At 31.5% G+C, this 21,718-nt stretch overlaps 1 protein-coding gene across 3 annotated transcripts; it reads right to left on the bottom strand.

The window, feature by feature from the left end:
- Positions 1–15,335: 15,335 nt before the first annotated feature.
- LOC113699144 (WAT1-related protein At5g40240-like) lies at positions 15,336–21,427 on the bottom strand. Of its 3 annotated transcripts, none has more exons than XM_072058177.1 (8): positions 20,918–21,427; positions 19,081–19,298; positions 18,920–18,957; positions 18,665–18,778; positions 17,584–17,842; positions 16,513–16,674; positions 16,242–16,393; positions 15,336–15,944 (listed from the first exon to the last, which is right to left on the bottom strand). In XM_072058177.1, the coding sequence occupies exons 2-8, from the start codon at positions 19,210–19,212 to the stop codon at positions 15,773–15,775; spliced, it is 1,029 nt and encodes a 342-aa protein (XP_071914278.1). In that variant the 5' UTR covers positions 19,213–19,298; positions 20,918–21,427; the 3' UTR covers positions 15,336–15,772. The 3 variants fall into 3 exon arrangements, with proteins under 3 accessions (XP_071914278.1, XP_027075080.2, XP_027075081.2); XM_027219279.2 differs by having other exon boundaries at positions 18,892–18,957; positions 20,918–21,426; XM_027219280.2 differs by lacking the exons at positions 18,665–18,778; positions 18,920–18,957.
- Positions 21,428–21,718: the final 291 nt, after the last annotated feature.

The following is a 21,718-nucleotide window of genomic DNA, read 5'->3' as shown; positions in this document are numbered from 1 at the left end:
ATTTTTTTTCTCTTTTCTTTTTCTCCAACATTCTCTCTTACTCATTTTTTGGATGATTATGCAATTTTTTATTTGTAAGTTATAATAAATTGAATTTTGTTTATCTTTAACAAATAATCCAAAAATTATGTATTCAAAATATTACAAAAAATGAACTTTAATACCATAAGATTCTCAACAACCAACCTAAATATATTGACAAGATTATTTATGATGTTAATGTTTGTTTCTCTTTAATATTTTGGGTGTAAATTTTTTTATTATTTATTGTTAATCATGTTTGACAATGGGTATGTAACTGAAAAGAGTAATTTGAATCTTGTATTAAGTGAAAAATATAATATAATATACTATTTTTGATATTATAGATGATTTGATCTTTAATGATAAATAACAAATTTAAGTGTTTTTCTTTAATATGTGGATTGATATTAAATTAATTAAATAATGTCATAGATGAAGGGCAATGATAGAATCATATTATCTTTTCTCTTCTAATATTACTTTTTCATTAGCAATTGGGTCTGAATGTTATAAAATAATTACCGTCAAAGGAGATTAGTATAATTTTTAAAATTTAAAGGGAGGCTAGTGAATAGTCAAAACTTCATGAGAGGTTTCTCAAATTATCCCTTAATAAAAAGTGCTTATCAAATGTTTGAGTGATTTTAAGTACATTGTTTAAATACATAGTTCAATAAATATTTATTATATTAAATAATGTATAATTTAAAAATTTTTAAATATATTTATCTCTTTATTTAGTTCATAATATAGGATAAAATAATTAAATTTAATATTTATTTTTAAGATACAAAAGAGTATCAAATTTGAATTTTTTACTAAAGGTGCTTTTAGCATCAAAAGTTTTGCTTATAATTTTATAAGATGATATTCATCAAAAGTTTTAAAAGTACCTTTAATACTCAAAAGTTTTTTTTTTAATCAAAAACACCGCACCCTTAAACGAATCTAAAAATACTTTAGCACTTGAACGCTCTTTTTTTGGTAAATGCATCGCAATTTTGAAATTTTTTTATCATAATAATAATATTTGTATAATTTATTTTAACATAATCTAAAAAAAGAAAAGCCAGGAATTTCGTTGGAAATCATAATTAAGTGACAATAATAATTAAGCGTCGAGACATCCTAGCAAGACTTAAATGTTTTGATGGTACCAATCGTCCAAGAGGTTGATGCCGTCGCAATTCTGAACATCGACCTCAATTTTCTACCGAATATTAGGGGGGAAGGAGGTTTTTTTGTTGAACAAACAATAGTATATGGTGAGAAAAAAATAAAACTTAGTATGAAAAGGTAAACGATATAATCAATCAATTCACACAGCGTTACAATAAAACTGTGTCAAATTGAAGGTCGTTGGTAATGCAGAAAGGCAGAGCAACACAGAAAGTTAACCTTATTGCAGAATCTCCATTGAGAGCTCTTGCTTGCTATTGCTGCAAACCTATAAGATTATAACCAACCCAGACCATTTGAGGTTAGACAACGCAATAAGAGTCGCTAATTGTAGGTACTAAGAACACACCGACATAATTAAGGGAGGAGCTGAAAAATTGGGGGAGGGTGAAATCTAACCTCACGTTGAACCACCAGGAGTAGCTGGAACTGAAGAGCATTTTAAGCTGATTAGTATGAAGCCAGATAGAATTATTCCAATCCTAGAATGCGAATAGGGAGAAACTGATAATCAACCATTTAGGCATTGACATTAGGGGTGGCAATTTCCGATACGACCTGAAAACATGACACGAACCTAACACAAAATTAATGGATTTGGGTTGAGGTTTCGCGGGTTCGGGTCAGAATCGGATCGAACCCCGATGGGTCCAAAAAGAAAATAGGTCGAATTCGGATTAACCCGTGGGTGACATGATATGACCCGATAACCGGTTTTATGAATTAAAAATAATTCAACAAACATAAAAATTATTTTATTTAACTAAACTAAGTTATTCTTTTTTTTCAAAGGCATTAATCACTTAGTCTTAAATAAATTTATTTAACTTATGTGAAGTTGAAATTATTATATTTGGACAAATAATGTATTATATTATTTTTTACTTTTATACTGTTTTAATTTATTTTATATTTGGTTTGGGATAAAACACTTTTACAGTGTTTTAATTTATTTTAGATTTGGTTTGGGATTATTTATTTAAATTTTTATTACTTGATTATTTAATTAGTCTTGTACAAAATTGATTTTATTAGAAATTACAGTGATAAATTAATAAATTAAAATTAAGTTTCGAATCATTTTGGGTCGACTCGTCAACCCGCCAATTCAAAATTTTTGGGTTTGTGTCTAGTATTCTGATCCGTTTCTGGTTGGCGGGTTAGGTTCAGGTTAGTGGGTTTTTCTGTTATACCCGAGTCTTAACCCGACCTGCCAACCCGAAACGGATCCGATTGCCACCCCTAATTAACATACCAACGGTTGGGCAATTGAATTGGGTGTAATTAATGACGAAATAATAGATAATTTCAGAGTTGATCTTGGATGGAAGAGAAAACGATGAGGCAAATCGTTGTAGATAAAGACAAAAAGGGAAAACTTAACTCCTGAAACTGAAAGGGGATAAACTGACCAACGTTTGTGGCTCATAAATGCAGATTATAAATGATAGAGAAATGGGTTCCTACCATTGATAGAGAAATCGTTGGCTCATTTCCTAAATTCGATTGCCATTCAAACGCTTCAGACAAAGCAACATCTCAAACGGTTATTTGCAGCTGAAAAGGGGAATTATTGGTAGTTAAGGAATATTTCGGTAATTACACCAACACACAAGCATATATGGGTTGTACAAAATGCAAAAATGGTTGCACATAATTAAACATTCCATCAATACCCAGATGACTCATCAATGACAACTTTAAATGTATTAAAATGGGATCATTTCAGTAAACATACCCAAATACATGGTTCTTTAATTTGTACTTAAAGTTTTTAAACTAATACATAATATTTCACATTTCCAGAAATCCTCCACCTATGCGGTTGAAATTCAACCTATTTTTTGATCAAAACTCAATCTTATATAGTACAAGAATATGATACGTGCCTTTTTGTGTGATGGCACACACTTGGGGTAGGTGGATGGGAGTGGCCTGACTCTTGCGCTCTGAGCACGTGCCTTTGTGTGGTCCTAAAGGCACGAACGGACGTGACTCGTCAGTAATTACCGGCAGTGTTATTAAGTTACAACTCGCACCTCAAGGTCTACGGTCCATATTTTTCTAACAGGGAAAATTGCAGAAACCTCTCCTGAGATTTCTGACATTTGCATTGACCTCCTCTATCAATTTTGAAATAGCATTAACCTCCCCTAGAAAAAGTTGGGGCCAATTTAAAAGGTAAAAGTGTATAAATTTACTAGAATACCCCCAATTGTATTTGACTTTACCAGGTGAAAGGTTTGAGTACTTTCATCAAAACCAACGTTTAATTTGTTAAACAAATTAAACTAATCAAACTATTTCTGCATAGTTAAATTAATTAACTAATGAACTAATTTCTATTTATCTAATTAACTAATTAACAAATCAAACTATTTCTGCATAGTTAAACTAATTAACTATTAACTAATTATCTAATTAACTATTAACTAATTAACTACTTATCTAATTAATTAATTAACTAATTAACTAATTAACTAATTTCTATTTATCTAATTAACTAAAGCTGTTGTCTGTCCGAAACTAACAAACTATTTGCATGTTAAACTAATAAACTAATTAACTGCTTAACTAATTTACTAACTAATTATCTAATTAATTAATTAACTAATTAACTAATTTCTGTTTAACTAATTAACTAATTAGTTAATGCGCTAATTGGTTAATTAGCTCCACAGGCCAACGAAATTGGTTAAATAGCGTATTAAATATAAAATCTGCCAGCTTCCCATAAAGAACTGGTATATTATGGGCAATTTTTTTTTAACTTTCACATATTTAATTTATGTTAAATACAAAACATACTAGTTTTCCTTTGGGCGCTATTTAACCAATTTTTTCCATAAAGAGCTGGTATGTTATGCGTTATTTAACCAATTTTTCATATTTAAACAAATTTATGAAAATTAAAATAACGTATTTGAAAGTTGCATTTTTATTTAGAAGAACGCATTCCATTGATGCGTTTTTCACCCTTTGGGAAGAGACTCAAAAATCGCTACCCTTTAGAAAGTTAGTTTAAAAACTCTCTTTTTGGGAATTTACTCCTTATTAATACAACCACTATATTTCTTTTCTAGTATTAATTTTTGTTATGGTTTATGATTTTCTTATATTTTATCAAAAAAGTTAATAACTATTGTAGTTATAATTATGGAGATGTTAATTTGTTGTATGTGTAATTCTTTTGTTTTATAAGAATTGTTATATTAGGGGTAAATTTAAAATTTAATTGCATTTAATTCCGAAACACTCGTCAAACCAAGCTAGATATTGGAATGAAAAATATGTTGCATTTATACCTCCTGAACTTGCTTGATCCTTAATGCCTACGCCCTTCCCTTGTTAATACTAATTGTCAAGCAAGATCAAGGCAAAATTGGAAGAAATTTCTAATATCACTTCTACAAATAATTTTCTAATGGGACATCAAGCCTCAGGGGAGGTTTCTGCAACGAATTGTTCCTGTTTAGGGGTGCTGAATGCTATTTCTAAATCTAGAGGGGAGGTCAGTGCAAGTGTCAGAAACCTCAGGGGAGGTTTCTGCAATTATCCCTTTCTAACAAGGTAAATGTTCAAATTCTTAAGTCAATCAAGGTGGTGGGTGCAAACTGCAAACGTGTGGGGGCTAACCGGTCCTTGTCAAGTTGGGACTTGGGACAAGCGGATCCCACACTTAAAAGAGAAAGAGGTTAAATAAGTGGGTCTGTTTGGATTAAGAGGTTTTCAAAAAAAAATTTAAAATTTTGTTTTGCTTGCATCATATACATAATTTTCAATCATCTTTTTATCTCATATATATCACATCATAAAAAGTGTTACAGTAATTATCACAAATAAATATTTCAAACAATCTTCAATCCAAACAAACCCACGTGTTTAGATAAAAGATTATTTGGAATAATTTTAGGGATAATTTCCCCCAAGGTTTCTGATAATTTCATTAGCCTCCTTTAAAATTTATAAAATTACATAGACCTTCCCTAAGATTAAGGTTTGATAACAAAATTAGTCCAATTAGAAAAAATAATATTAAAAAAGTATTTTAAGGAGAGGGATAAAACTTTTATTCCATAGATATCCTTTATGCATATATATAAATTGTATTAGTAAAAGAATAAAAATAATTAAAAGTTAGAAACAATTAATACACACATTTTTTTTGAAGGAATTAAACAACACATTTCACTATTCAAAAAGTTCACATTTAATAAGTTAGATAATAAAAATAAGCAATAAAACTACACTAGTGATCACAATATTCAACAAAATAGAATAGTTATTTCTTTCAACATGATGTTTGCTATGAATCTTGTAATAGAAAAAATTTTCAAATTTTGTCTTTTTTCCCTCCTTCCTCCATTAAGTATATCAATTGATGTTATTTTGTAAATACAAGTCATTGTTCATCATTAAAAAAAATTCAATAGTTATTTTCATTAATTAGTTACTAATAGTTAATTATGTTCTAATTACTTAATCATTAGATATTAGTAAAGGAGAATGGAGGGAAAAGAAAATTCAAAAATTTTTCTATTCAAAATCACAAGAATCATTGCAGACATCATATCAAAAGAGATGACTAGTTTATTTTGTTAAATCTTGTGATCATTAGTGTAGTTTTGTTGTTTATTTATGTTGTTTAATTTATTAAATATGAACTTTTTGAGTGGTGAAATATATGTATTAATTATTTTTAACTTTAAATTATTTATATTCTTTTACTAATACAACTTATATACATGCATAAGGGGTATTTATGGAATAAAAATTTCATCTCTCTCCTTAAAGTACTTTTTGAATGTTACTTTTTCTAATTAGACAAATTTTGTTATCAAAACCTTAACTTCATGGGAGGTTTATGTAATTTTGCAAAATTCAGGAGAGGCTAGTAAAATTGTCAGAAACCTCTTGGGAGGTTTATAAAATTATACCATAATTTTATGAAAATAATTTTAACACTTTTTTTATGTGATATATATATAAATTAAAGAAGTGGTTAAAAAAAATTTTATGATATAAGTAGATAAATTTGTGTACATAATTTGCTATTTATACACACATCTTGGCTAAATTAAAAAATGTTAATTGTTAGGTAGGGTGTCAGGAGGATGGAAGCATAAATAAAATTAAGATTAGGGTTGAAATTTATGAAGGAGTTTTTCTTTTAAAACAACCTTGTTTACTAAAGAATTCTCATAATAATACAATTTTAATTCATATTTCCTCTATAACCTATTTGACCCTATAAGACTCTCAGGTTCCGGAATGGCAATAGGGCGAGGTGGGTGGGGTGGGGAGGGGTCCCCCACCCCGCCTCCCCCGTTAGGGCACTCATAAGGGCTCTTAAAAATTTGTCCTATACTTGTATTGCAATCAAAATTTTGTCAAAAATCAATTACTTAAAATATTAGCACATAACCAAGTCATTATCCATTATAATTTGACAATTAAAACTCATAAAAATAATTAAACAAAATTTATTTAAATACAATCCAACATGACGAGATAAATACAATTAAAGTAGTCAAATTATCAATTTTGAATTTTAAGAATCATCCTGCCAAAACATGCTGTTAGTCATCAAGTTTTCAATTTCCTTCTTCAATTACCACTAGGTATTTAATATAAATGTATTAGTAAATTTAGTATAACTAATTAATAATTTCTATCAGTATACATGTATAATTATTAATATTATATATACTAATATGCATTTAATATACTAATAACCTAATATATATATATATACACACACACATTTAATATACCCATTTATATATATATATACACACACACACACACACATTTAATTTTTCTAACGGTTGGCGGGCCATGGGGCAGGTGCCCGTGCCATCCCTACTCAGGTTTCCTATTTTCTTCTTTTTGCCAAAAAAAACTACTAATATTTCCTTCCTTTTTTTCTTTTCCAAAAAAAAAATACGCATCTCAATAATACTTTTTTTTCTTGTTAAATTACTTCTACGCATAAATAAATAACTATATCTATTATTCAAAACATTATTAGAATAAGTTAACGTAAGAATTTATCAAAAAAATTATATTGCAAAAGAATATAAGGGAAAAAGATAAGTTAGAAATCAAAACATTAAAATTCTATGGCATATATTTTTGTAATTTTTTTTAAAAATCAAGGATTAATTACTTGATCAACTAACACATTGAAATTTAAGAAAATATTCCAAGATACCTAAATTCACATGATTATATAGTATGAAGTGCCGTCTTTAGTTTTTTTTTTTTAAAAAAAAAAAGAGGAAAATAGATGCCAACAATTAAAAAAATTTGAAAAAAAATTATATATTGATCATACGATAATCAACAGCAAAATGAAAATAATATTTGTTACCTACTAAATTCTTAAAAAATCGAGACTATAGAGTTTGAGATAGTTTTTATGATGTATCTCATGTAATGAAAATTTTCACTAGTAGCTAAGGTTGAGATTTTAAGAATTAAAAGTTTTACATTCAAAATTTCCTAACTCTTCTGCGCTGTTTAAGTTCCAACTCTTCCTTGCTCAAAATAAAATCTAGGAAAAAAGGCTTACACTATAATGCCATGAAAAAAGAAACAGTAAAGATGGGGAAAATTCAAGATTGTATATTTGTATCAAAAGTCCACGTGGCGCAACAAATAAATCAGCATGGATATTTGATTTCATGTTATGTTACAATGGGAATAATTTTCGAGAACAGAGTTATTGTGGCCAAAAACTCGTGAATGAGGAATCACGTTTGTAAATGGCAGAATGTTTAAGGGTGTTGTAATAGTTCGAAAATAAGGGGTTAATTAGCAAACTCACTAAGTTCGTAGTCCAAAAGTGCATGCGTAAGTCTAAAAATGTTCCAAGTACTCCACGGCTCTTTTTTTCTTAATGAGATGAGAAAACAACTACAAAATACTTGGAGAGACGAAATTGCCCATCTTGATATTTACTAGTAAGTTTTTTTTTTTTTTTAATCCCTCCCGTCCCTCTCTACAACATTCCTACCTCTAATTGTCAAGTATAAAATTCGATCCCTGAACCTGATAATAATGATTTAAATTTTTGTATAACTAATAACGGATGAAATTTTTAAAAGCGATGATCAATTGTTCATTAGTCCTTGACTAAAGTGCTAGACCTTTTGTTTTAGGGTTGTGTATAACTTTTGGGTTTATTCAATTTTTTTTAAATGGAAGTGTACAACTTTAAATTAATGTTGTTCTCTTCTTCTTCGAAAAAATTTAAAAAAATTATAATTAATAGTACAAAGGTATCCCTAAAAAGTAATAAAAAATTTATTATTAAATATGCCCTAAGGGTACTTTCAGCATTTAAATTGTTCAATAGTCTAAATTATGAGTGTTTATATTATTATTTTTAATAATAATGAGAAAAGTAAAGCAGATGGAGCTTCTTTTTTTTTTTTTTTTTTTTTTTTATCGTTTGGCTCTCATAACTGGGCAACTAAAAATGATTAACGTAGAAGTAAAACTGGACAATAGCAAAAACATGGCGTCAATGTTGTGGCAGACAGTTGACGAATATCATCATTTGGCTCTCATAATCCGTTCCTCCTTAATTTCATTGGGGTCCCCAATCTTGCTCATGTCTTCTCATTTAAGTCCCCTGCCTCTAACAACCGGTATTTTCTCTATTATACAAATGCATTTTTTTTTTATAGCCTTTTTGTGATTCGCAGACCCATCTTCCTGACAGCACGTCTTGGTGTCTTCAAACTTGGATCAGAGAGTGAATTCGATCGAATTCAAGAGTTAGGAGTCAATGTATTAGATAGATTAAATGAGGTCCAATAAAGTAATGTCATATTTGTGTCGTAATTATATTTTAATTGTATATAAAAATAAAATGGTAAGAAAATATACCCCTAGACTTGGTAAGCTTGTGAGTTTGCAAATAATACAAGGGTAAAAAACAAAAAATTCCCCTGTGATAAGTCTAATACACAGAAAAGTTCCTTATGATTTTAAAATATACAATACGACACCTCATGCTTTGAACTAAATTATAAAGGTGACGGAATCCGTTAAACTTAATGGAAATGACTTATTGAAACCTAAAAATAATTTTTTATGCCTAATTTTTATCAAATATACCTATTCTTCCCCTTAACCCTCAATTCTCTCTACTTAGAGAATAAAATAAATGATTTTTTTGAGCTGTCTTTTGCTTAATTAATCAGTGCATTTTGGTCATTTCGTGCATTTCCGTTAAGTTTAACGGATTCTGTCACCTTTACAATTTAGTTCAAAGCATGAGGGGTCGTGTTGTATATTTTGAAACCATGTGAGGCTTTTCTGTATATTAGATTAACCACAAGGGACTTTTTTTTATTTTTTTACCCATAATACAAAGACTCCCTTTCACAAAACTATACTTGTGTCCGTGCAATGAATAGGAAAACATTATTAGTATCATTTTCAGAAAACTTGGCTTTATGTTTTCGACAATAGATATTAAAAAATTAACCAAAACAAAGTGTATAAATAGATAATTATTTAAAAATAATTCATAACCATAATTGATAATTGATTATATTAGATAGTTAGTAAGGGTAATTTGAAAAAAATATAAAGTGACAAAATTTTGTTTTTGTTTACATCAAATGATCCCTCCCCCCTTTGTGTGGCAATTTTAGAGAAAAGAGTGGCCTTACATAATAGGAAAAGTTGGGATCGAAATAATGGAGTAAAGATAATGTGAAAAATTTTTATGGTTTGATTTACAATTCCTTAAAACCAAGGGGCTGAAATAAAAATATCAAACATGTTTGGTCCTTAAAAGCTATTAAATAATAAAAACCTAATTCCTTCTTTCTCATTCATGGAATCTTGTTTAGCTGCAACTTCTTATCTTCATTATTTCACTAGAATCTCTCACCGACTCAGCCATCCACATACAATGATTGAAGGTGCTCGAGATGGACACGTGGATGGTAGATAGAGAGTCACGTGTCATCCATCTAACATGCTCAATCATTTGGATCCATACGTCTAAAAATTCGGCCACGTGGCAAAAAGGGTCTAGCAGTCCAAGATGCTAAAAGCGAATACGTGGATGGTGGATGGGAGGGTTATGTGTTGTCCCCCCATTGTCCCACGTGAGCCGCTACACCCTTTTGCCATGTGGTCTAAATCGTCCATCAGGATTTTTTGAAGACAGGCACATGCGCTGCTAGCTTATTACCACGTGGTCGGAGGTCACTGGCCACTTTTAAGACGTATGAACCTCACACGGCTGAACATGTCAGGAATTGACTCAGAAAAATTCACTACCCACTGCATGACTTTAATTGTAAGGATGTACCTTTCGAATTTGTATATATTGGATTTGAAGATGAAATGGATTAATATATTCTTATATAATATAAGAATAAGTTGTGGTTAAATGGGGGTTTAAATTTCAACCGCATGAATATGAATTTTTTGAAAATGTGAATTGTTGTGTAATTTTTTTAAAATCTTTTGGTACAATTGAAGGCAGTATGTGCTTAGATTTATTTACCAAAATGTCCTCATTTTGATACATTTATAGTTTTGGTTTATGAAAACATCTAGATATTTTTGAAATATGGAATTATTTTGCAACCATTTTTGCATTGAATACAACTCATATAAACTTATATGTTGGTATGATTATTCAAATGATGTTATCGACATAATTAATTGAAGTGTGGTTTTTATTGTACAATTAACACAAAGATATATTAACATGCTGTGCAATTAACACGTTACTATAACTAGCCGTAGGAAGGGTATTTCTTTGTCTGAAACAACTTATATCTCATTTTGGATGATTTTCAACTGATATCTGTAGAGGCCTTTTGGGAATAGTAAAATTGTAAAAGTATTGATAAAATAAAATATGCAAGTGTGTGTTGCAATCAGAATGTATTATTATTAAATTTGTCATATTTGATGACTGTTTCTTTTCAGAATGTATAATTATTTGTTTAATGAAAAATCTTCTTTAACCAGAAGCACCAAACACCCGTTTGATGCACGATATTCCCCACCTAGTTTTTATTCAAATATTGAATGTTGCATACACGTGAAATTGCTACATTGAATTTTTATATACGTATAAGTGCATTACATATACCTCATAAACTACAGCCCTATAGTTAGAGGTGTCAAAATGGGTGACTTGGGCGGGTTTGGGTTGGGTAAAATGGATAATGGGTATAAGTGAGTCAACTCATTTATACCCATTTAATTAGATGGGTATAAATGGACAAGTCAAAAAATGAATTGGGTAACCCAATTACCCATTTATAACCCATTTATTTTAACTTTTTGTAAACTCATTTAAATTCATTTTTGCAAACTAAGTTATCAATTTATACCACTCTTTGTACCCATCATTAGTTTTAAATATTTATTTATAATGTTCAATAAACTTAATTATCAATTTTTTTCATTTATACTCTATGTCACAAAATTACATATTATTTAATAATTGAATAATAAGAATATAAAAATTTGAACTAAGTACTATAAAAATTAATATAAAAACTTAATCCAAAAATTTTGAACCCCTAACATTTTTTTCATAATAAATTTAAAATTTCATTTTAGAAAGATAAGAAAATAGGCTAAAATTTATCATAAATTAGTAATGCTGAAAAATGAGCAAGTTAACAAACTAAGAGAAAATAAAATAATAAGATAAAACCAACAAATAATAATAATAATAATAATGAAACAAAAGTAGTTAACATCATGACAAAATAAAAAATTTGAAAAAAAAAATGGGTGGGGGAAAAGAAGAAACTTGGGGGAAGAGAATTTTAAATGGGTTTGATGGGTTATCCAATAATACCCATTTATTAAATAGGTATTATTGGGTAACCCATTTATACCCATATACAAAAATTTAAGATATCCATACCCATCTATTCATGGACGGGTATGAATAATTTAATTAAATGAGTTGATTTGCCACCTCTACCTATAGTATATAACACTTGTAGGGCTCACCAAGCTACGTTTTGTAGAAATATAAGCGTGCAATGTTGAGTCAAGTGTACCATCAAAAAATGGCAAACATAAGATATATGGCAGGATTTTTCAGAATCATAAGGGACTGTGGCATGAAGCAAATCGTATTTTTGGGGATTTATGCAGCTCTGAAAATGGATATGCGTCAATTCATTGCAGAACTCGATTTGCTGTTTAGAGTAGTTGAGAATTTGAAAGAGACCCTGATGGCGGCTAGGGAGAATGAAGGTGCACCTAACTTGGTAAAAAAGCAATTAAGTTTGATGTTGACACACGTACGTGCGTTCGGTGAAAAGAGTGACACCACAAGTGGGATGAGGGGCAGGAGTGGTCATAAGAAGGACCGCTCCTGAGCTGTTCAAGGCCAGATTTTGATAAAAAAAAAAAAATATGCGATTCAAATCACTTTTTGTATCTCGATTTTCATAATATATGTGGGGTTCATAAAATTTTGTACTAAAATTATGCCGTATGTAAATAAAATTACACGGTGTGCAAAATGCATAAAATCGTCAGGAACAATTGCACCTACAACAGTTCCTTCCCCTTGTCCCCACAAGTGTTGTGTATGGTGGGGCTGTAGTTTAGGAGGTATTGTAACCCAATGGGATTTCAGATTACTCCCACTTGGAGTACCTTTCATGTTTTTTTTTTTTTTTCTGATGAAAAATGACATTGTGTTTGGACGGGAGAGGAGATTATTTGAAAAATTATTTGAAATAATTAGTGTAACACTTGTTGTTATATAATGTTCGTAAGATAAAAAAATATATTAGAAATTATGTTTGCGATGCAATCAAATAATTTAAAGCCAAACCTTTATCATGTGAACTTGGGCATGGCAACTCCACAACTTGTCAAACCAGGTTGAACTTGCTTGCTTTGCTTTCCCATCATCAAGCCTTACAAATCTGACACATAAATTTGAACCTTGACCAAAAGGCCCACTCCAACCCTTGGATCACGTACCCTATCCAGCAGGTTTACTACAAGGGTGGACTTGGTATGTTAAGGGAACCCATGAAGATTTATATGATGATTAAAACGACTGTGATCAGTCTGTGTATACCACCGCCCAAAAGCTCATGTTCCAAATGCACCATACTTTCTCTTTGAGCGTCTTTAGCTTAATCTTTGTGTAACATCAGTTTGAATGCAGTTGTACTTGGGAAGGAAAAATTAGCAATGGAAGCTGTAAAAGCGTCATATAAATGGCTTTATGTCCATCCTGCATACAACCATAGATAGAATTTAGAAAATTTAATTTAAGGAAACGAGGTTCAGCATATCTAAAGTTGCGAATACATCAGATAGCAATTTCAAATTTTTGCAGGGACGAAAATTTGAATTTATAAAGAACACAAAATACAAGTAGTTTATAGTCCTAGCAAAATTTCTTTGAAGGGCTATCTTTTAGAATTTTCTATCTATGAAAAGGTCTAAAGATGTATAGTTATCAAATTCTACCTAATCTTGTAGTTATATTCTCTAGCTTGATCTTTAAAAAAGATTGAAGGGCCATCTTTTAGATTTCTCTATCTATGAAAAGGTCTAAAGACGTGTAGTTATCAAATTCTACCTAATCTTGTAGTTATATTATTATTTAGCTTGAATCTTGATCTTTTAAAAAATTCTTTTTTAAGCAAGAGAATAGTTGAATTTAAGAAGCAGGAGAAAAATGAGAAAATGGAACTGATCACCTCTAATTCCTGAGACTCTAATCTTAGCCGCTGATTTTGACTTTGTTGATCTCAGGTCCCTCTTGCTGCGTCAGTACTTATCACCATTTTCTCTTTCTTCTGTATCGATATTTTCCTTCTATTTGTAAATTGACTAAATAGTTTATTATTGTTGATCTCAGGTCCCTCTGTTTGTAAAACACTGAGACAGTGGCCATCAGGAAGGTCTTAAGTCCCTCTTTGGACTATAGATTAGGATTTAAATTCCACCCGTAATAAAAAAAATTCAAGAATTGTGTCATAGCACTTCCTTAGTTTAATAAGGTCCCTATTTGTACAATCATGACTTGTCCAGCACCTTTAGTAATTGAACTACCAAAAAACTTTTATGAAATACAAATCTCCTTATGTCTTTACCATCTAGTCCTTTTATGAACTACAAGACACCACAATTATCACGAAAAGACGTGAGAAAACCAATAAAATTATGTGGCTTTCAACAACCATTACCTTTTATTATCAATTTTGTAACCTTATGTCTTTGAATAATACAACCTTACTCGCACATTTAAAGAAGCGATAATTTTAGAAACCTCCATTGAGATTTCTAACAATTTCATTCGACTTCCCTCAGATTTAAGAAATTATACTTATCTCCCTTGATACAGTAAAATACCTATAATGTCCTCCACTTAGTAGACAATTTTAAATTTAAGGCAATAAATTTACAAAACCTAAAAAAAATTCTATTTTTTTTGTCTCTTGTCTATTTTCTAGTTAATTTTTAATCTCTTTTTATTATCTTCAGTTTTGTTGATATTAGTAAATTGAAATTACAAAATCTACAAAGGGGGTAGATTATATGTCAAATTAGAAGGAAATGAAGAGAATTGTAGTGATAGAAAAAAAATAATGAAATTGATGATTGAAATAGGAAATTGATGATTGCAGTAGATTATATGTCAATTTGTCATTGTTTGTTGTTAATAAAAACTTTTATAAAATGTCAATAATTACATAATGATTTCTTTCATTGGATTTGAAATTTTTTATTATGATTTTATTGTGGAGATAGAATTTATTCTCTACTTTTGAGATATTAATATTTTTAAGACTATAGGAGAGTTGTAATGGTGGTTCTAGATCAAATTAGTTTATATTGAAAAGATATTTGAGCATTAATATTTAATTTGGGAGTATAAAATTGGTTGTCAACGGGATTTTGTGTATGTGTTTTTTTATTGTGACAAGTATTGATATTATATATGTAATTTGGAATCTTTTAAATGGCTACTTGATTTTAGAACTTATACTTGGACGGTTGTTAGGTATTTGGCTTGTTGATTTATGCAAAGTGTGGAAGAAAATGATTGGGTGTATATATTTTTCTTTCCTAGTTTTGTACAAAGAGGCAATTTTGGATTTTTGAAAGAAAATCTAAATTCTTGGATCTACAATGTTACTAAACAGTAAAAATAGGGGAGGTATATGTAATTTTTAAAATTTGAGTGGAGCTTTTTGTAATTGTGAGAAATCTCAGGGGAGGTTTGTGAAATTATCCCTAAAAAAAACTTTTGTACTCAGCTCTCAAGAATTCGAAAATTAACTTTTGTAAAAGAAACTGAAAAGCAAATATTAATTGCCGTTCCTAGCGTGGGCCATGCCCCAAGCATTGAAAAGGGTTAATTTCAAAAGCCTCCCTTGAGAATCTTCACATTATTACTCATAGCACCACTGAAATTTAAAAAATATTAATTGCCTCCCATATTTTAAAATTTTTGAAACATTATCGACACAATACAAATTTCTGAACAAGGTAAAAATTATGAGTGGTTGAGAAAGTAATCGTTTTCTATTATTCAAGCAATGGCAGATGCACGTCCTTCATTTGTTGAATCATCATATTGGCCTAGTAATGGAGCATTTTGGCTGGAAGATGCCCCAAACTCATCACCCTTTTCACAGTCTTCTTTTGCTTTTGCCCATATTAGAGCATAAAACCCTAAAGATATGATCAAGGATCCGATCACACTGCAAATCAGAAAAACATTTGGTAAGCAACCTTATATATGTGTATATCATATGTGTGTGTGTATAAAACAAGGAAGTATTATGTATATGAATGGTTTGGGGAATGGGGGTGGGAATGGGTCAAGTGAGGTTAGGGGGTCAAGTATTATATGGTTGATGTAAATCTTTTAAAATATGATGTATACTTGTATCTATTGTTGTTCTCATATACGAGTGTACAGCAAAATATGTTTGAAAAGAAATACAACAATTGCACAATAGCACCAAAATCTAAATTCATGATCAATTGATACCTACCTTCCAAGGTAGAGGTCATCCCCAAGAAATATGAAGCCCATAATTGCAGCAATGGCAATTGATAATGGCATGAATGAAGCTATATATACAGGTCCTTTTATATGTACGCCCCATGTTTGAATAAGGATACCAAAGCCTGATCCCATTACTCCCTAGAAAAAAAGAAAAATTATTCAGTGCATAGATTACTCCCTAGCTATATGAGCAGTGGGTAATAGATATAGTTTGAAATTCCAGAAGTACTGAGCATAAATTAGGTCTACATGCTTACGGAATACACTACTGAGTACAGCCGGACATCAGGTTTTAGTATATTCCAAGCACTTGAATTTGTTACCCCCATTAAACAAGCAGGAGCTGCTAGGATCAGACATGATAAGTTGTAGAAGAAGACCACAGCTAGCTCTGCTGGGTAATCTGCGATGACCTTGGCCTAGAAACAGTGGCAGAGTCAGGACCCTAAAATTAATAGGGGAATGTTTTTATTGCAATACACAATAACCAAATGAGATAATTCTTTTATGTAATTAAAAGCTCCATCGAAAAGTATAACAAACTAGAGTGACGGTTGCATTAATTTTACAAAATTATAAGGAGTTTATAGAAATAACTGCATAAGAACTCTTTTCTTTGCAATATAGACTAATGTAGTAATAAAAAGATGAGTTTGAATTGAATATTATACTCATGTAGGAAAAGTAGTACAAAATCTTATTTTGTTTTGAAATTTTTATCTTTTTCAAGAAGTAGGAAAATAAAAGCAAATGGTTCAAGAATATAAAGGGGCGATGATAGGGCTATTGATGAGGTTGGGCTAGCTTGAGCCCGACTCATTTGGCCGAATACAGCTTGTAGAGCCTAAGTTTTAATTAGGTCAAATAGAGTTTGTATCTAAGTATTAGGTCGCAGCTAAATGTGAGTCAAGTTTGTGTCATGTTAGACTAAGGTTCGATTAAGACCCTATATATATATATATATATAGATAATAACATGTATAATTTATAATTATACATATTATGACATAAATTATAATAAAATTTATATAAATTTATAGTAATTTATAAAATATAAAATATATATAATTATGCATATAATTATGAACTCGGGCCAAGCTCAATTAGTTCAGCTTGAGCTTTTTTGTTGGAACCTGAAACTTAAAAGGCCAAAATCCAAAAATCGGGTATAATTTATGAGGTTCAGTTCAAAAAGTTCAATTGACACCCCTAGGCAATATGAAGGAAACCGAGAGAGAGAGAGAGAGCGATTCAAGTGGGTGCAATTGTTGAAAAAACTAATGACCTTTCAAAATGTACAAGCCAATTTTGTGTTTTCAATATGTTACCTGAGAAATACACCATAAGCCGACAATTACATATTCAACAGCGAGAAGGGCACCACCTTTGACCCAATCCGAGTGTTTGGTTCCGCCGGCGATGGTAACAAGTGCTGGGTGTTGTGCAAGAACAGAAGCTGAAGATGTAGAGCTCCTTATCAGCACTGGGCCATTGTACAGAACCACCAGCAGGGCTCCTGCAATCGTTATTACACTCCCAATTATCTTAACCTGGGTGGTCCAGCTCTTCATTTCTAGCTTTTCCATCCTGATCATGACAATGAATATTGGTCAAGTTCCTCATCTATAATTTGGAAAACAAAAAAGAAAAGAGTTTCAAGTGTTATTATACTTTTAAATCATGGGTTAGAAAAAGTACAGTTGCATCAGGAAAGTGTCTAAAAGTAGGTGTCATGAAGCTGAGTTTTTGAGGAACTGTAGCAGAAATTAGGTTGGGTCATGAAGGCAGAAGCACGCTTTCAAGCTACTGGAGTCACGCTTTCCTCTTGGCAACCACGCTTTCAACCTATTTGTTGTTTTTGTAGCTTGTTAGCTGAAGAATCTATTTGGGAACTCATTTGTTAGGCCTGAATTGTTTAACCAAATTTGCAGAGATTGATTTGCTCTCCGAGCTCATTATTTCTTTCCCCTCAAGTTTTCCTTCTTCTTCTTCCTTTGTCACCTTCTTTTTTCCCATTTAATCATCACTAATCTCTTGTAATTTTGATCTATTAATGGAGTTGATTTGAGTTTCCCCAATTTAGTTCACTAAATCCACTCTAGTTCTTTTTTTTTTTTTTTAGTTTTTTTAAATAGATTTTTTTTTTAGTGTAAACGGGAGGATTCGAACCTGAGACCTCTGGTTCTGGTTATTACTACAACAGTAGAGGAAATAAAGTTTGAGCATTTACATTTAAATAGAAAATTAGGTGCATTAATCCCAATTAGAAAAAACTCTTGATGGAATAATCATTGGTGACTTTAATTAGCATAGAAAATTGATCATCATGCCTCGTTTGCTTTATAGGTGATCATGATGTTTTGCTAAAATCAATGGCTAAATGGATTAAGAAGAAAAATAAGAGAGGACCTGAAGAGGACGGCCAGGATAAATGTGGAAGCCGGGGTAAGGTTGGTCATGGCGGAAGCCAGTGTTGGATTACTATACTCGATTCCGATGTATCCAAGATATTGACCGGAAAAGCTGAAATTACAATTCCAAAACAAAATTTTGGTAAGCTCCTTTAAAACAAAGAAGTAAATAAATTATCATGGTTGATATTACTAAGCTTGATAAAAGTGTGTATCCACGTATACCCAAGAAACCCGAGGAAGAGAAATCTACCAAGGAGACCAATAGTTAATGGAGGAAGCTGTGATTTCCTGTTAATTAACGGCAAAAAAAAAAAAAAAAAAAAAAGAGGAATGAACAAAGGTGCTAGTTTGATTATTATATAGGAAGAGGGAAATTAAGAAGAAGGCCTGTTATTTAGAATCTTAAATTACCTGTGGGAGAAGTAGCAAAGAGGGAGGAAAAGAAGAGCTGAAATGCAATAGGAATACAGCATGAAGACACGAAAGTCCAAGCCCTTCAATGTGGCTGCTTTGAAGATGATGCTCACACCGACATTGATGCATTGTGTTGCAACCATGGCTGTGAATGGAAATAGCTCTTTATACCAAAACCCTCCTTTCCGGTCCCCCATCTTCCTTTCTTTCCTTCTCTGGATGCAAATGTATATAAATATAACAAGAAAGGTGTTATTTATACTTTTTGAGTTTTAGTGGTTCATGCACTAGAGGCCATTATTCTGTTTAATTGTGTATATAGTTTTGTTTTTAGAATAAGAGATGCATCCATCCAATTCCATCAAGTCTTTGTCACGCCCAAAATTAGTGTTGGACAGATTAACTAGGAAAAAAAAAGCCCGTCGATCCGAAAAAAGAAATAAAAATAATATATGGTTCAAAATAATATATGGTGTATACAAGGACGGAATAAAGAATTGGTTAATGTCGCGCTCCATTTAAATTAGAGTTTACTCTTAATATTGAATTTAGAGGTACCAAATCACCTATGATAAAAATAATAATTTTCAATTTTTGGAATGTAATTTGACCACCTGTTTGGCTCAAGCACAGGAATGGCAATAACTATAACCCCCGCAATGACAATGGACTTTTGAGGGATCTCCTTTGGTTTTGGTGTAAACACGTGTTTGGTAGTGATTGCTTTGTTGTAGGAATCAATTTTTTATAAAAATTTTCCTGCATTTTCTTCGTGTCCTGCTGCTTCAAGAGAATTTCTAGGTCTCTTTCTCAAGAAATTCCATGATCATAACTCGAATTTCTTATCTGATTTCATGTGATATAACAAATTAAACAAACCAGAACCAGTAGCAAATCGCAACAAATCAACATCAAAACCTCAATGATTCAATATTATCGAAACATTTCTCTTCATATTATGCACCTGAATTCATGGTCAATCAGCATAACAAAAGAAGCCCCCCTAAGTGCAAATCTTTCTTAGCCATTAAAAAAAAAAAAAAAATCATGGCAGCCAGAATTAGACATAGTTGACTGCAAGTGTTTTGGATCTACTACAATTTTGAATGCAAATCACTAGAAAAAAAAAAAAAAGAAAAAAGAAATCCATCATGGCAGCAGATTTGCCTTCTTCTGTTTCGAAAATGGATTGAGAGAAGAGCAAGAGCAGTGATGGAGAGAGAGAGGGGAGTGAAGAGTACATGGTGGAAGGAGAGGAGAGAGAAAGAAGAGAAGGGAGAGGGGCCAAAGGAGGAAGAGAAAGATGAAGGTCAAGAAGATGATGAACAGTCAAGTTTGTTAGTCTGCTGCTCTGGACGTGGAGCTTTGTTCCTTTTCAATTTCTATCTTTTTTTTTTTTTGGTTTTGTATGCTAAATTCCGGAATGGGAGCAAAAGTGCCAATTGCTCAGGACTCAGGAATGAAGTTCGTCCAATTTTGGGTCATCTAATCTAGAATGACAGATCCATACCTATAGGGACCAATCAAAGATTAGGTAAAGGATTTGACAACTTTAAACTCGTTCTACAATGGTCATTCCTCCAATCAAACAGGTGGGAAATCTTTTAACTAGACAGCTACAACTGTTTCAAAGTCACAGAAATGAATTCAGGAATTACATTTGTATCAGACGAAGGACACCATTTTAATGTCAAAATGAGCAAATTTTAGCTCTAAAACTAACATGCACTTAATTAACATTAAAAAAAAAAAAATCCAAGGTTACATCAATTCAAAAACAAGACTCAAGCACCAAACTCAATTTAAATTTGGATAAGGAAATAAGGGATTTTACCGTCCTTCTCAGGTATATTGTGGTGGTGGTGGCGGCGGCATTCCAGCGACTTCTACAGCAGCAACTCCGGTGGTCTCAACTCCTCGTGCGTTCCCCCTTCCTTTTTGCTCTGCTTTGCCCGAAAAGTTTATGGAATGGATGATTGGTGGAGTTTAACGCTTCTGATGATGTTGAGTGATTGGAAATGATGAATGATATATTGATTAGAACCGAGGAAAAGGAGGTAGGCAGGTTGATGAAGAAGATGAATGATGGAGGACTGGTTCAACGTCCCTCGGGTTCCCAATGATGGGTCGATGACCAATTTCTCTTTTCTGATCTTTGGTGAAGATCATAGTACTAGGTAGATAATAGCAGTAATACTCCCCGGTTCCCAAAAACTCAGCAGGTTACTCTTTGGAAAGTGTGTTTTCGAATAACTAAGTGATGATGCTTTAGGCGTTATTGTTGATGAGGAAAGACCGTTTCCTCAGTGTTCTTAGAACACTTCTTGTATAGCTTCTCTCGAGCCGTTGCTCGTATATGTATTCTTTCTCGTTAAAGCAATGAAAATGTCCTGTCGTTGCGAAAAAAAAAAAAAGAATAACAATTGAATAACTTTTGTAAACTTTAATCCGACACCTCTTGATTGCCCCTTTGTTTAAACAACCAAGTGGGACAACAAGACTACTATTGTTTTGTTGTACTTTCAAAAGCAGCAGATGCTCAGTTACATGTTGCAGCTTGTGGAATAGACGCACTAATATGAGATATATTACATTATAAACTAGCAAAAGTTAAACGCTAAGTTAATAGGCCTTC

Source organism: Coffea arabica, chromosome 7c, assembly GCF_036785885.1.
Source record: "Coffea arabica cultivar ET-39 chromosome 7c, Coffea Arabica ET-39 HiFi, whole genome shotgun sequence".
Taxonomy (NCBI): domain Eukaryota; kingdom Viridiplantae; phylum Streptophyta; class Magnoliopsida; order Gentianales; family Rubiaceae; genus Coffea; species Coffea arabica.
This window is presented reverse-complemented; position numbering and strand designations above follow the sequence as displayed.

Coding starts and splice junctions, on each gene's coding strand:
- LOC113699144 (XM_027219279.2), bottom strand. CDS start 19,280: ATGGGGGACCGGAAAGGAGGGTTTTGGTATAAAGAGCTATTTCCATTC. Junction 18,958..19,080: donor CTTTGCTACTTCTCCCACAG/GTAATTTAAGAT, acceptor GTTAATTAACAG/GAAATCACAGCTTCCTCCAT. Junction 17,843..18,664: donor ATCCTGGCCGTCCTCTTCAG/GTCCTCTCTTAT, acceptor TGTCATGATCAG/GATGGAAAAGCTAGAAATGA.